This window comes from Onychomys torridus, unplaced genomic scaffold, assembly GCF_903995425.1.
Source record: "Onychomys torridus unplaced genomic scaffold, mOncTor1.1, whole genome shotgun sequence".
Taxonomy (NCBI): Eukaryota; Metazoa; Chordata; class Mammalia; order Rodentia; family Cricetidae; genus Onychomys; species Onychomys torridus.
The window spans coordinates 19,320-32,330 of record NW_023413549.1 but is presented as its reverse complement, the minus strand read 5'-3'; the positions used below and the strand labels follow the sequence as shown (position 1 = coordinate 32,330).

The window sequence follows — 13,011 nt, the reverse complement described above, 5'->3', positions numbered from 1 at the left end:
GCCAGTGTTTGTAAGGTGTTAAACAGCAAAGAGGATGCTGTAGAGATGTGCAGACACTGACTTTAATAACTGCTGGGTAGTTTTTGCCACCATGGCACAAACAATAGTCACCTGGAAGAGGAGACCTCAATTGAAGAATGACCCCCATTAGATTGATTTATCTGCACGTCTGTGAGGCATTTTCTGGATTGATAGGTTTCAAAACCTTACTCTCCAGTTCAGCCCACCATGCAAACCATCATTTTCATACAATTGGAAGAGGAGAGGTATCTAGCTAGTCATTCTTTCTCCCAACAGCAAGCTCCCAAATCATGACACAGAGACATTCCTTGTGAAATCTTGGTCAATAGCTTAGGCTTGTTTCTAACTAGCTCTTATAACTTAAATTAGCCCATATCTTTTAACACAAATTCTTTTATGTGGCTCGATTTCCTTTACTGTGTAATGCCCATGCTACTTGTTCTGTGTCCTGGTGTCCCCATTCTTCTTCTTTCCAGCAATTTCTGTGCCTGGAAATCCTGCCTAGCTATTGACTATTCAGCTTTTTATTAAACCAATCAGAGTGACACTACTTCACAGTGTACAAAAAGATTATTCCATAAAAGTGGCCCCAATTTGACTGTCCTTAATCCTCATGAGTAGAGGCCAGGGAAATTCAGCTGGGAATTCTGGCAGTGGAGTACAGATATAAGCCTTGCCTTCCTGGGCTGCACTGTCTCTTCTGGAACCTCCTTCAGAGCACCACAGACTGAGCTTGGGAGAAGCCTGCAGACAGGATCCACTCCTCATTCTCAGAACTCTCTAAGCCTTCCCAAGAGAATCAGAAGAACATCTACTCAATGGGAGAAAGGAACATTGGGGAGGTTGTCACCATTCCCCTCTTTAGATGTACTGTCCCAGGTTAACAGCTATCCTCAGGAGTTGGGAACTAAACAACCTCCTTGATTGTCACTTCTAGACTTGTAGCAACATTTTATAACATTTACTAATGGAAGTCTTCTATACACCAAAGTCTAATTGGCACTGCCTCCAACTCCATCTCTCCCCATCCATGCCAGGCTTCACTACACTAGCAAATAATCCATGTTCTTTCCAACCCTCAATCAAGAACAAAGATAGGAGGAATGAGGTCCCTGAGTATCCCACAGACACATGCTGAGGCACTGTTCCCTCCACCCAGATGACCTCACCCAGCTCTGATGGATGGACATCTGAGGTCCTGAGAGTGTCCTTTGATTCTGCTCCAGAAAGCAATGATCAGACTCTGATGGCTGTAGGGATTCCTTTTTCTGAGTCCTGAAGCTCCATATTTCCTGGGAGAGAATTCTTGTTTTGGGTTTTGTTTTGTTTTGGTTTGGTTTGGTTTTTGGTTGTTTCCCCAAGACAGGGTTTCTCTGTTTAGTTTTGGTGCCTGTCCTGGATCTCACTCTGTAGACCAGGCTGGCCTCCAACTCACAGAGATCTGCCTGACTCTGCCTGGGATTAAAGTCGTGCACTTCCACCCCGCCCGACCCTGGGAGGGAATTCTTTAAATTCCTGGTTCCTGAAAGTGAGGGAACAAACCTGTTGGCAGCAATCTTGACTTACACAGAAAGACCGTTGGGCTTCCAAGCATGTGCCAGAAAACATGGGGCAGAGAAATAGCCCTTGGCTCCTTGGTTGTGGTAAATACATTAAATGAGCTCTGTGGTAGCATTGAGAGTCATTCAAAAAGGTGTGTCAGTCTAGTGAGAAATCCAGATGCCCTCTCCAGCAGGATGGAATTATTTACCATCCGTTTTTGGCTACTATATCTCATCTGGGAACCTTGGAATACTGGAGGCGGGGAGCTCCAAACAACAAGGAAAGAGTGTGCAATGTGCCATATCTGGTGACCCTTGGTGGTGAGGCTCTCTGGCTGCCTTTGTCCTTTCCAAGTTTTCCATCACAGCAGGAGGCATGGCTGGGAGTCTATGGAACACCTCCTAGGGTTGGCAGTATGAGTCTGTCTGACCTGGTGATGAGCCAAAGATGGAGGTCCTGCAAAAGGAGGAAAGAAACCTCAGGAAACCCTTTAGTTGTGCTGGGGAGTGAAGAGGTAAAGGTGGGGACTTGGGAAGTCACCTATGAGGAAATGTTGACCCCGCTCAACTTTTGAAGCTAAGGCAGGGGGCGGGGGGGGGCAGTTCTCTAGTAAAACAATGCTTAGAAACAATGACATCATGAAATTTGCTGGCAAATGGATGGAAGTAGAAAAGGTCATTCTGAGTAAAGTCACCCAGACTCAGAAAGAGATAGAGAAACATGGTATGTACTCACTTATAAGTAGATATTAGCCATAATGTAACGATAAACATGCTACAATCCATAGACCCAGAGAAGCTAGTAACAAGGAGGGATCAAGTGGGGGATGCATGAATCTCCCTGTGAAGGGGGAATAGAATGGTCACCACAGGTGGATGGGGGAGAGGTTTGTATGGGGGGTAGGGATGAGAATAGGAGGATGAGGTGGGGGAGGATAACTGGAGTACTGGGAGAGACAACTAGAATCTAGGGGCATCTCTAGAACAAGCTAGAAACCTAATGCAATGGAAACTCCCAGGAATCTATGAGGGTGATCCTAACTAAGACATTGAGCAATGGGGGATATAGAACCTGAATTGACATCTGTTACCAGGCAAGACTTCTATAGAGGGACTGGGACACCAACCTAGTTACGAATCTGTCAACCTATTAATTTGTCCTGCTTACAAGATGGGCTGGAGGAAAGGTGACACAGAAGTTGTGGGGTTGGCCAAACAAAGACTGGTCCAGCCTGAGACTCATACCATGAGAAGGAACACACCCCTGAAACTGCGGGAAGGGCCAGGACTGAGAGGCTGAATAGCATAGAGACCTAAGATATAAACTAACACACTGGGCGGTGGTGGTAGACGCCTTTAATCCCAGCCCTCGGGAGGCAGAAGCAGGTGGATCACTTTGAGTTCAAGGCCAGCCTCAGCCTCGTCTACAGAGTGAGTACAAAGCTACATAGAAAAACCAAAAAAACCTAAATAAATAAATAAATAAATAGATAGATAGATAGATAAACTAACACAACTATAAAAAATGAAGAATGAAATGATTCCTAATCATATTCTGTTATAAACTGGTACCTAGCCCAATTGTCATCAGAGAGGCTTCACCCAGCAACTGATGGAATCAGATAGAGAGACCCACAGCCAAACCTTAGGCAGAACTTGGGGGGAATTCTGTAGAAGAGAGGGAAGAAGGTTGTAGGATTCAGAGGGGTCAAGAACATGAAAAGAAAATACACAGAAGCAACTAACCTGGGCTCCTAGGGACTCACAAAGACTGAACTGACAACCAGAAAGCCTGCATGGGACTGACTTCGGTCCTCTGCAAATATGTTACAGTCCTGTAGCCTAGTCTTCTTGTGGGACTCCTAACAGTGGGAGAGGGGTTGTATCTGACTATGTTGACTGCTTTTGGGACTTTTTCCTCCTACCAGGTTGCATTGCCCTGCCTTGATAGGAGAGAAGGTGCCTAGTCTCAGTGAAACAATATGTATAATGCAGAGTTCCATTAGTCCAACTTCAAAGCCCCCACATTTTATCACAATCTCAAAAATTATTTTATTTCCAAAGTTCCAAGTCCCTTCTGAGATTTATGCAATCTTTTAATTCTAATGCCCGAAAAATCAAAATCAGGAAACAGACCATAAACTTCCAACATATAATGGTTCAGGATACAAAATACAGCCCAAAATACCGGGAAGGGAAAAAAGTGAGGAAATACTAGACCAAAGAAGATCAAAAAACAGCTGGCCAAACTCCAAATCTGCATCTCCCAGTATGATGCCAAAATACACTTCAGATATCCAAGTCCTTTCAGCTTTGCTGACTGCAGCACACTTCTTTCTCTTGGGCTGATTCTACTCCCAATAAGCCACTGTCCCTGGCAGGTATCCCCCCACAGGTCTCGTATCTCAAACATCTTGGGGTATTCTAGGCAATCCAGGCTTCACATTCATAGCTTCATGCAATGACCTCTATATGCCTCCATTCAGACACACCCCTGACACATGCCTGGCTTTAAAGGCTTTGCTTAGTTGGGGAGAGAGATTCCATAATGTCTGTCTTCTATCCTTGATCCTTTGTTAAAGTACATCATAACCAGGTTTCTGTTTTCCCTGGTTTCCTTCACTACCTGTGCTTGGATGCTATGGAATTAACTCTGTAGACAGGGATGGTATAAAGCTCAAAGGTCCACCAACTTCTGCCTCTCCAGAGTTGGGATTAATGTCCTGGACCCACTATTCATGTTTCTAAGATTTACTTTAATTTCCTTGAACAACATAAGAACTTAAATGGGTGGGATCTTGCCCTGAGGTCACCACTCCTTCTTTTTTTCAATTTTTTAACCTGTTTATCTTCTTGAACACAGGGATTGAGTGGGAAAGCAACGAAAAAGGTAGTATGATAGACGGAGATATCATGAGGATAGCGAGAAATCCAGTGCTAGGGAAGTTGCCATCAGTCCCCAAAGATGACCCCATCTTGGATTAGTAGAAATAGTGGAGAGATATAACTGGCAGGTGCCCTTTCAGATAGTATACTTGTCATTTACAAAAGGTTATTTATTAAAATATCATAGTCAAGATACAATGGAGGAGAACATCTTGGTAGACAAAGAACTGGGTCTCTGATGCACTGAACAGTCCTCTCATTTCTTTGTAGCTTACACAGGGATTCACGGCTCACAATGGAATGGGCATGGAGCATGAAAACAGTACACTCAGTACATGGGAAATTCTCTTTTTCATCAGCTTCCAGGCTCTTAGTGGCCTGGATCCCAAGGATGTAGGTTCATCCTGGGGCTGGTCATTGGGCATGTTGGGCCCCATGAATGATTCCTCTGTAGAGAAGCCCATGATCAGAAACCTTTTGAGTGTCCCATCTGGGGCTGATTCACCTGAGGAAGGATTACCAGGCCGGCTGTCCGCAGAATTCATGTTGATTGCAATATGTGCTATAGCACTGTTGATGACACTAGCCACCAGGGTACCTCCTTCTGGGACAGTTTCATCATCAAAGGCTTAATTTTCTGTATCTGTTGAGCATTTTGTAACTTTGGCATCTCCTGCTTCTTCCTTCCACACCCTCCTCATGAAAATGTCTCTTCTCATCTCCTATACTTGTTGGTAAGGCTGGTTCACTGGCTCGCCTCTTCAAGGGGAGAATTGGGCAAAGAGGACCTACAGGACTGTCATTTAACCAGGGCTTTTGATTCTGCTGATGGCTGTCCCCACAGCTCAGTTTGTATTTGAGGATATTGAAGGTTGCCATTAAATTATTTGGTTGCCTGTGTTTTAGGGACAATACAATCTCTTCAAAGGTATAGCCCATGTTGTACATGGTATCAACAACCCTGGGAAGGATTTCCTTAGTTGCAGGTGCTGCATGTTCTTTAATGTTGCCCAGCCATCTGCTTTTCTGTAGCTGACATATTGTTATCCTGTACTGGGTGGAGAACATGAGTAACCCTGAAATGATTAATAGACAGGGTTTTGACACACAGTAGGGAAAAGGATACATTGTGTTTTTGATGACCCTGTACATACAATCATAGCTGTTTTCATCATATGGAAATTTTCCTGTGATTATTTTATATAGGAGGACTCCCAAGCTCCACATATCTCCCACCAGGCCATTGTAGGGTTTCCTTGCCAAAATCTCTGGAGCCAAATAGACCAAGGTGCCATAGAAATCCTCCAACATCTGCCCTTCTGCCAGCTGTCTGGCCATACCAAAGTCACAAAGCTTGATATTGCCAGCTCTGTCAATAAGGATATTTTCCAATTTAATATCACGATGGGCAATTCTTTTTTGGTGGAGAAAATGAATTCCTGATACAACCTGTTGGAATATTGGTCTGGCCTCATTTTCCTTTAGAAAGTATCTCTTCCTGAGGAAATATTCCAGGTCATTTCCTGCAATATACTCCATGATCACAAAAGTTGTTGAACTTGTGTCAATAACATGAAAGAAACGAACTATGTTTCTGTGTTCCACAGATTGAAGTATCTCTACTTCATTGTTAATCCGAACAAGAGAATTCATTTTTTTCTCCAGAACCTTGACAGCCACCTGTGTATGTGTAGGAAGGTGGCAGGCAAGCTTCACCTCCCCAAATCCACCAGAGCCTAGAGATGTTAAAATCCTGAAATCCTTTTCAAGGATGTTTTCCTCCAAGGGATTTGCCATGATGTTCTGCTCAATTACCACACTTTATCTTGTTGGCAATTCCTGGGACAAACAACACGAGAAACATTAGTTAAGGCAATTTTAGGATGTATGTTTAGTGCTATGAAATCTGTCATGGAATGTGGGATATCCCAAACAATCTCATGATGCAGATCATGGACATAGAAATACTAGAAGAACACAGTCTCAAAGCACTAGATAAAGAATCATAGTAAAGATCAAAGATGGAATTGATGGTTTAAATGTGCAAAGGAAAAACTGAGATCAGCGATCGAATGACTTGATCATTCTTCAAGAATGTATCAAAATGAAAAATCCTGGCCCAAACTGATCAAGATATAAAAGATACAAACCTATAGGGGGAAATAAAACAGAGGTTATGTCCTAAACAAACTACAGTCCAGAGGTTCTTTCAGGGATGTTTCAACTATTAAAACCCTAGGAAATTAGAAAGTATAAATGGAATTCCTAGACATGTGTGACTATTAAAATAATATAAAAGAAAAACACTTAAAGACTTGAATCATAGGCAACAGGTGTGGCTGGTAACAAACACTGTCCTGGGGGACTTGGAGGTCAACCTGACACAAACTAGAGTCATCAGAGAGGAAGGGACCTCAGTTGATGACGTGACTCCATGAGATCCAGCTGTCTGGCATTGTCTCAACTAGTGACCAGTGGGGGAGGCACTTGCCCATTGTGAGTGGTACTATCCTTGGGCTGGTGGTCCTGGGTTCTATAAAATCAGGCTGAGCAAGCCAGTGGTAGCAATCAATTAAACAGCACCCTTCCATGGCCTCTGCATTAGCTCCTCCCCCCAGCATCCTGATGTTTGAGTTGCTGTCCTGACTTTCTTTGGAGATGAACAGCAATCTGGAAGTGTAAGCTGAATAAACCTATTCCTCCCCAACTTTATTTTTGTTTTGTTTTGTTTTTTTTGTTGTTTGTTTCATTGTGGGTTTTTCTTGTCATGGTGTTTTTTTTTTTTGCTGTAATATAAACCCTAATAAAGACAAACAAACACCAATGTTAAAGAAAACACTTCATGAAAGTGAAAGCAAAGGAATGCATTCAAACTAATCTCAGTGCCAGTAGTACCCTGAGTCCATAACTAAATAAGCTCAATTAATAAAGACAGTCCAAACTACCAGGCAGTGGTGACCCACACCTTTAATCCTGGCAGGCAGATCTCTGAGTTCAAGGCCAGCCTGGGCTACAGAGTGAGTTCCAGGAAGGGCTCAAAGCTGCTACACAGAGGCCTGGCAGTGGTGGCGCACGCTTTTAATCCCAGCACTCGGGAGGCAGAGCCAGGAGGAGCTCTGTGAGTTCGAGGCTGGCCTGGTAGCAAGGTTCAAAGCTACACAGAGAAACCCTGTCTCAAAAAACCAAAAAAAAAAAAAAACCAAAACAATAAATGAATAAATAAATAAATAAATAAATAAATTAAAAAAAAGCTACACAGAGAAACCCTGTCTCGAAAAACAAAACAAACAAACAAAAAAACAAACAAAAAAACAAAATGAGAATATGTTGAGGTCCAGTTGATTAGAGAACTCCAAATCTATCAGGACCATTCTTCCATTCTCCCTGCTGTGTAGGCCTCCAACAGTGACTCCAATGTACAAGTACAAGACCCAGCTGCAGGCAGTGCCCCTTATGGACTAGTATCTACTATACTTCATATAGCCTCTTTGTAATTTCACCATAAGCAACCAGCCAATCGTGACTTGTCAGAGTGTTTTTTCCTCATCTTCTATACCATAAGAGAGCCCTTATTATTTTTACCATGGCTGTGATCAAGGCCCATTTAAGACTCAATGCTAGGCAGGAAGGGTTTAATTGCTTGTAGACTTTCAACAGACACAGAAGCCATGGGGCTGGGAACATCTTGTTCCTTGTTACATGGCTGGTAACATTGCATAAGAAGTTCTCTGTCCTCGGGCGGTGGTGGCACACGCCCTTAATCCCAGCATTTGGGAGGCAGAGGCGGGTGGTTCTCTGTAAATTCAAGGCCAGCCTGGTCTGCAAAGTGAGATCCAGAACAGGCACCAAAACGACACAGAGAAACCCTGTCTCAAAGAAAAAAAAAGTTCTCTGTCCACCAGTTACTTACTTTCTAGAAAGCTTCACCTCTGTGGCTTCCACAACTTTCCAAGCAGCACTAGCTACTGGAAACCAAGTGCTCAAAAGGCCCGAGATAAGGTTAACAAAACCACTGAGGTAGTTTGCATGAGAAATGTCCCTAGGGTCTGGGCATTTGAACACCAGTTATTGGCCTATTTGGAGAAAGTCAGGCAGTAGAGCCTTGGTAATTGTATTAATTAAAGTTCACAATAGCAACAGAGTAATTGATACAATGATTCAAGCTCTCTCTCCTCTTCTTCTCTGTCTCTGTCTCTCTGTCTCTCTCTCTCAAGTTTATTAGAATTACTTACAGCCTGCAGTCCAGCTAATCCAACAATGGGTGACTGTGAACTGAAAGTCGCTGAATCCAGGAGAGGCTTGGTCCACAAGATTGGATCTCTCCGTTGGTCTTCAGTATATCCTGGAATCTCAAATAAGTAGGAAATAATTCCACTGAAGGAATGGGCTTGTTAACAAGGTGAGGGCAAGGGAGAAATGAGGAAAAGCCTCCTTTTTCCATGTCCTTATAGACTCTTCCTGCAGAAGGTGTGGCCAAAGTTTAAGGTGTGTCTTCTGCCCTTCAAGATCTGGATTAAGGTGTGTGTCTTCCCACCCAGAGATCCTCATTAAAGATAGGTGTTTCCCTGCTATTGATCCAGAAGAAACCAAGCAAACAATAATCTCTCCCAGGGGTGCCCTGCATTTCTGGATTGTAGTTTATTCCAGATGCAGTCAAGTTGACAACCAAAAATAGCCATTACAGTGGTAGAACTCCATCACTGGGATTGTCTTTGAGAATGTCTTTGACATTAATTAGCCTTGACTTCTCCATTAGCTGTCTCTGCTTTCTGATTTAATTTGAAGATGTGAGGCTTTCTGCTTCCCACTCAGGCCCTTAAGGACACTCCAAAACTGCATCATGACATACAGTATATTATTGTGTCCTGTCAGCTTTTTATGCAAATATTCAATACAATTAATTAGTCATTGATCAGGTTTCTTTTTGTTTCTTTTTCTTTTTTGTTTTGTTTTTAGAGAGAATGTTTCTCTTTGTAACAGCTCTGGTTATCCTAGAACTCCATTTGTAAACTAGGTTGGCCTTGAAGTTCACAGAGATCTGCCTGCCTCTGCCTTGGAATAAAGCCCATCACCATGTGGCAGTTTCTGTTTTCTTTTGACCATAAATACTGTACCAACACTGGGACTCTTCTCAGATAATGCTGCTGTTACCCAGAGTCAGGGTGGTCTTGTGTTTATGCAGGACTTTGGGGTAGGGGTGGGGGGTGGAAAGTTCCTTGTTAATTCCAAGCTGCCACCCACCTCTCTTTCCTTGATGTTGGCCTCCCCAGCTTGATGTTGGCCTCCTCAAGGCTTGCCAGGCTCTACCTTCATGCTTTTAGCCTGCAGGCAGCACCACTGTCCCACCTCCACCCCTGCTGCGACTAGATGGGTCTCCCAGCAGGGCAAGCAGCGCTGACTGTAGACACAGCAGCCTCAAGTTAGGGGCTGCTGGTGGACCTAGTGCTCTATTATCAAAATGGCAGGAAGGAGTCACATCTTAAACAGGGTCCATGTAGGCTTCAGGCCTCCATCAGTCATACAGGACTTCAGAACATTTCTTTAAATGTTTTATATTCATTAGAATTTTCTCTTTTAGGAATTCTGTTTATGTTGTACCAATTTTTAGGTGGATTAGTAGTTTTTTTTTAATATGTAGTTGATAAGTTCTTTATATATTGTGAATATTATCTCTCTGTTGTTTGTGTAGTTAGTGAAAATCTTATCCCATTCTGTAGGCTGCCACTTTGAATGACAGTGTCCTTTGCTGTGCAGAAGCTTCTCAGTTGTTTCTGTTGATTGCCAGATTTGGGTATTTGTGAAATGTTGGCTTCAGAGGATGGGGTAGGAAGGATACCATCAGTTTTGTAGTGATTGTAGGGATATGGAGGACAGGGCTGCAGCACAGTGTTAGAGCTTTTGTTTTCCACACAGGACAAAAGGGAAAAAGACAAGAATTTTACAATTTCTTCCCAAAACTGTTTGAGGAACTTATCCTTGATGTTTAACATACTTGAAGCCAGGCATGGTGGTATAAACTTTTAATACCACCCCTTGTGAGGCAGAGGCAGGTGAATTTCCAAGAGTTTTTGAGTAGCCTGTTCTACATAGAGAATCCCAGGCCAGCTAGGGGTAGTAACCTGGCGCAGCAGACAAAGGAGCATGCCACCCAGCCTGTTGATTTGAGTTCAATCTCCAGAGCTCCTACATGGTTGAATGAGAGATCTGACTCCTACAAATTATTCTCTGACCTCCACATATGCACAGTAGCTCTTACTCTCTCTGTCACTGTTTCTGTCTCATCTCTGTCTGTCTTTCTGTCTCTGTTTCTCTCTCTCTTTCTGTCTGTCTGTTTGTCTGTCTGTCTCTCTCTCTCTTTCTCTCTCTCTCTCTCTCTCACACACACACACACACACACACACACAATTTTAATTATAAAAATTCAAAAAGGCTTCAACCTGAAGAATAACACCCAAGATTTATGTCTTTTCTCCCCATGTATACACATGCAGATAAATCTGCATAAACACCACTAGGCATGCACCCCTCCACACATGCACACACATGATGTGTACAAGAAATTGTCATCTTAAATCAGTGAGAACATGAAGACTGCAATACAGGGCACTTCCCCACTGGCTAAACACTTGAAGAAACTATAGTGACAGTCTTCTTTCAGAAGTCTGCTAAGATGAGTTCCTGATAAACTCTTTGACTAAAATGTAACCAAATCCACAGGTTAAAGAAAAAAATCTTGAGGTAATTTATTTCTCTAAGAACAAAGAAATATTTGCCAAGAAGAACAGAAATCTCAGAAACTACACAGGAAATACTAACAACTCAGATCATGTAAATATTTACACATTTTCATTTCAGAAGAGAATTTTTATAGCAAGTTGTTTATGTCAAACTATAAAAACCATTAGATATGTGGTAATAACTTCCAAACCTTATAAATTACAAAGAACGTACATAAAGCGATAGGACAAAGACAAACCACACAGTAAGAAACTGTGAATCTTTTTGGTCAAGCTGTTGACAGTCAGTTGAATGTTTTAGTAGACTTTGAGGGAGGGCCTGCTGCTAAATGTCAGGCAGGGAAGGGCAGGGCAAATGGGTGGAAACCACTCAGGGGTGTCTTCCTTCTGTGACTGACAAGTTGTGTAATGTTAGGATAATTCATGGTCCCATACACCTCATTTCTCCCAATCCATCCCTAAAGTCTGAGAACAGCATGGTGTACCATGGTAGAAATAACACACGTCTCAGGGTTTGGTGCTCTCCTAACCCTGCTGCCTGCCATATGCTGGAGCAGAAAAAAGTGGCTCTGACTTCAGAGGTAAGGGGGACTGTCCCTTGGCATTTGACTTCTCCATGGAATCCTGTTCAATGAACTAGGCAATAAAGGAGAAACTCAACCAAAGTCATGAGTTTTATAAGCATATTTTTATGTGAAAATAATTTCATGCTGAATAAAAAGGAGAAGTTGGTCATTTTTAAAGGGAAAATGTGCATTTTATATGTGTAAGAAGATATTATCATTATTATTGAAAATAGTTTTTTCTCTCATACAATCCATTCCTAGCAGAGTTTCCTCTTCCTATACTCCTGCCTGCTGCCCCTCCCTCCCTGCCCTCCAGATCCACTCCCCCTCCAGTTCCTCTTCAGAAAAGAGCAGGCCTCCAAGAACAACAGCCAATCAGGAAAAAACCTTGAACATTAAGACAAGACAAGACAAAAGGCCCCGTATTATGCCTGGACAAGAAAACCCAATAGGAGGAAGAGAGTCCCAAGAGTAGGCAAGGGAGTCAGAGAAATACCTGCTCCCACTGTTAGGAGTCCCACAGCAGCACTAAGCTTACAACTATAACAAACGTGCAGAGGACTTAGTACAGACCCTGCAGGCCTCTTGCTTGCTGCTCCAGCATCTTTGAGCACATGTGAACCCTGCAAATAAGTACTATAAAGAGCAGACAAAAGGATACAAATTTACTAATAAAAACAAATTTATGGAAAGATACTCTTTTTCTTAGACATTAATGGCTCGCTCCTGTTTGAAAGGACATGTCTTGCTCTTTGCAAATTTGAATCAGGCATCATGCCCTGTCATACCATTTACAGCACAGGCCTTGTTTGAAATGCACATACACAGACTTTCTTTATTATTAGGAGAGCATTTAAACAACAGAGTTCAGGTAATAGAATAAATAGTAATTATTCAAAAAACAGATATGAGAGGACTAGAGACAGTTAATTAGTCAGGGAATTTATGAGTCAACATATTAAAGGCATGGTCTTTTAAATAAATAAAATAAAATAGACAAATTATTAGATCTGTGACTACTCCAATTGTCATCAGAGAGTCTTCATCCAGTAACTGAAGGAAACAAATGCAGAGACCACAGCCAAATATTAGGTTACCCCTGGCAATCCTGCTGAAGAGAGGGAGGAAGGATTGTAGGAGCCAGAGGGGTCAAGGACATCACAAGAAAACAGAAACAATTAACCTGGCTCATAGGAACTCACAGAGTCTGAACCAACAGCCAGAAAGCCTGCATGGGACTGACCTAGGCCCGCTACATAT

The 13,011-nt window shown here is 42.6% G+C and overlaps 1 protein-coding gene across 1 annotated transcript; it reads right to left on the bottom strand.

Annotated features, from left to right (window-relative positions):
* Positions 1-4,738: 4,738 nt before the first annotated feature.
* On the bottom strand, positions 4,739-6,245 carry LOC118576329 (serine/threonine-protein kinase MARK2-like). The gene is given in 2 exon segments (XM_036176629.1): positions 4,739-5,072; positions 5,074-6,245. Coding segments are annotated over 2 exon segments (1,506 nt in total).
* Between the last annotated feature and the right edge of the window lie 6,766 nt (positions 6,246-13,011).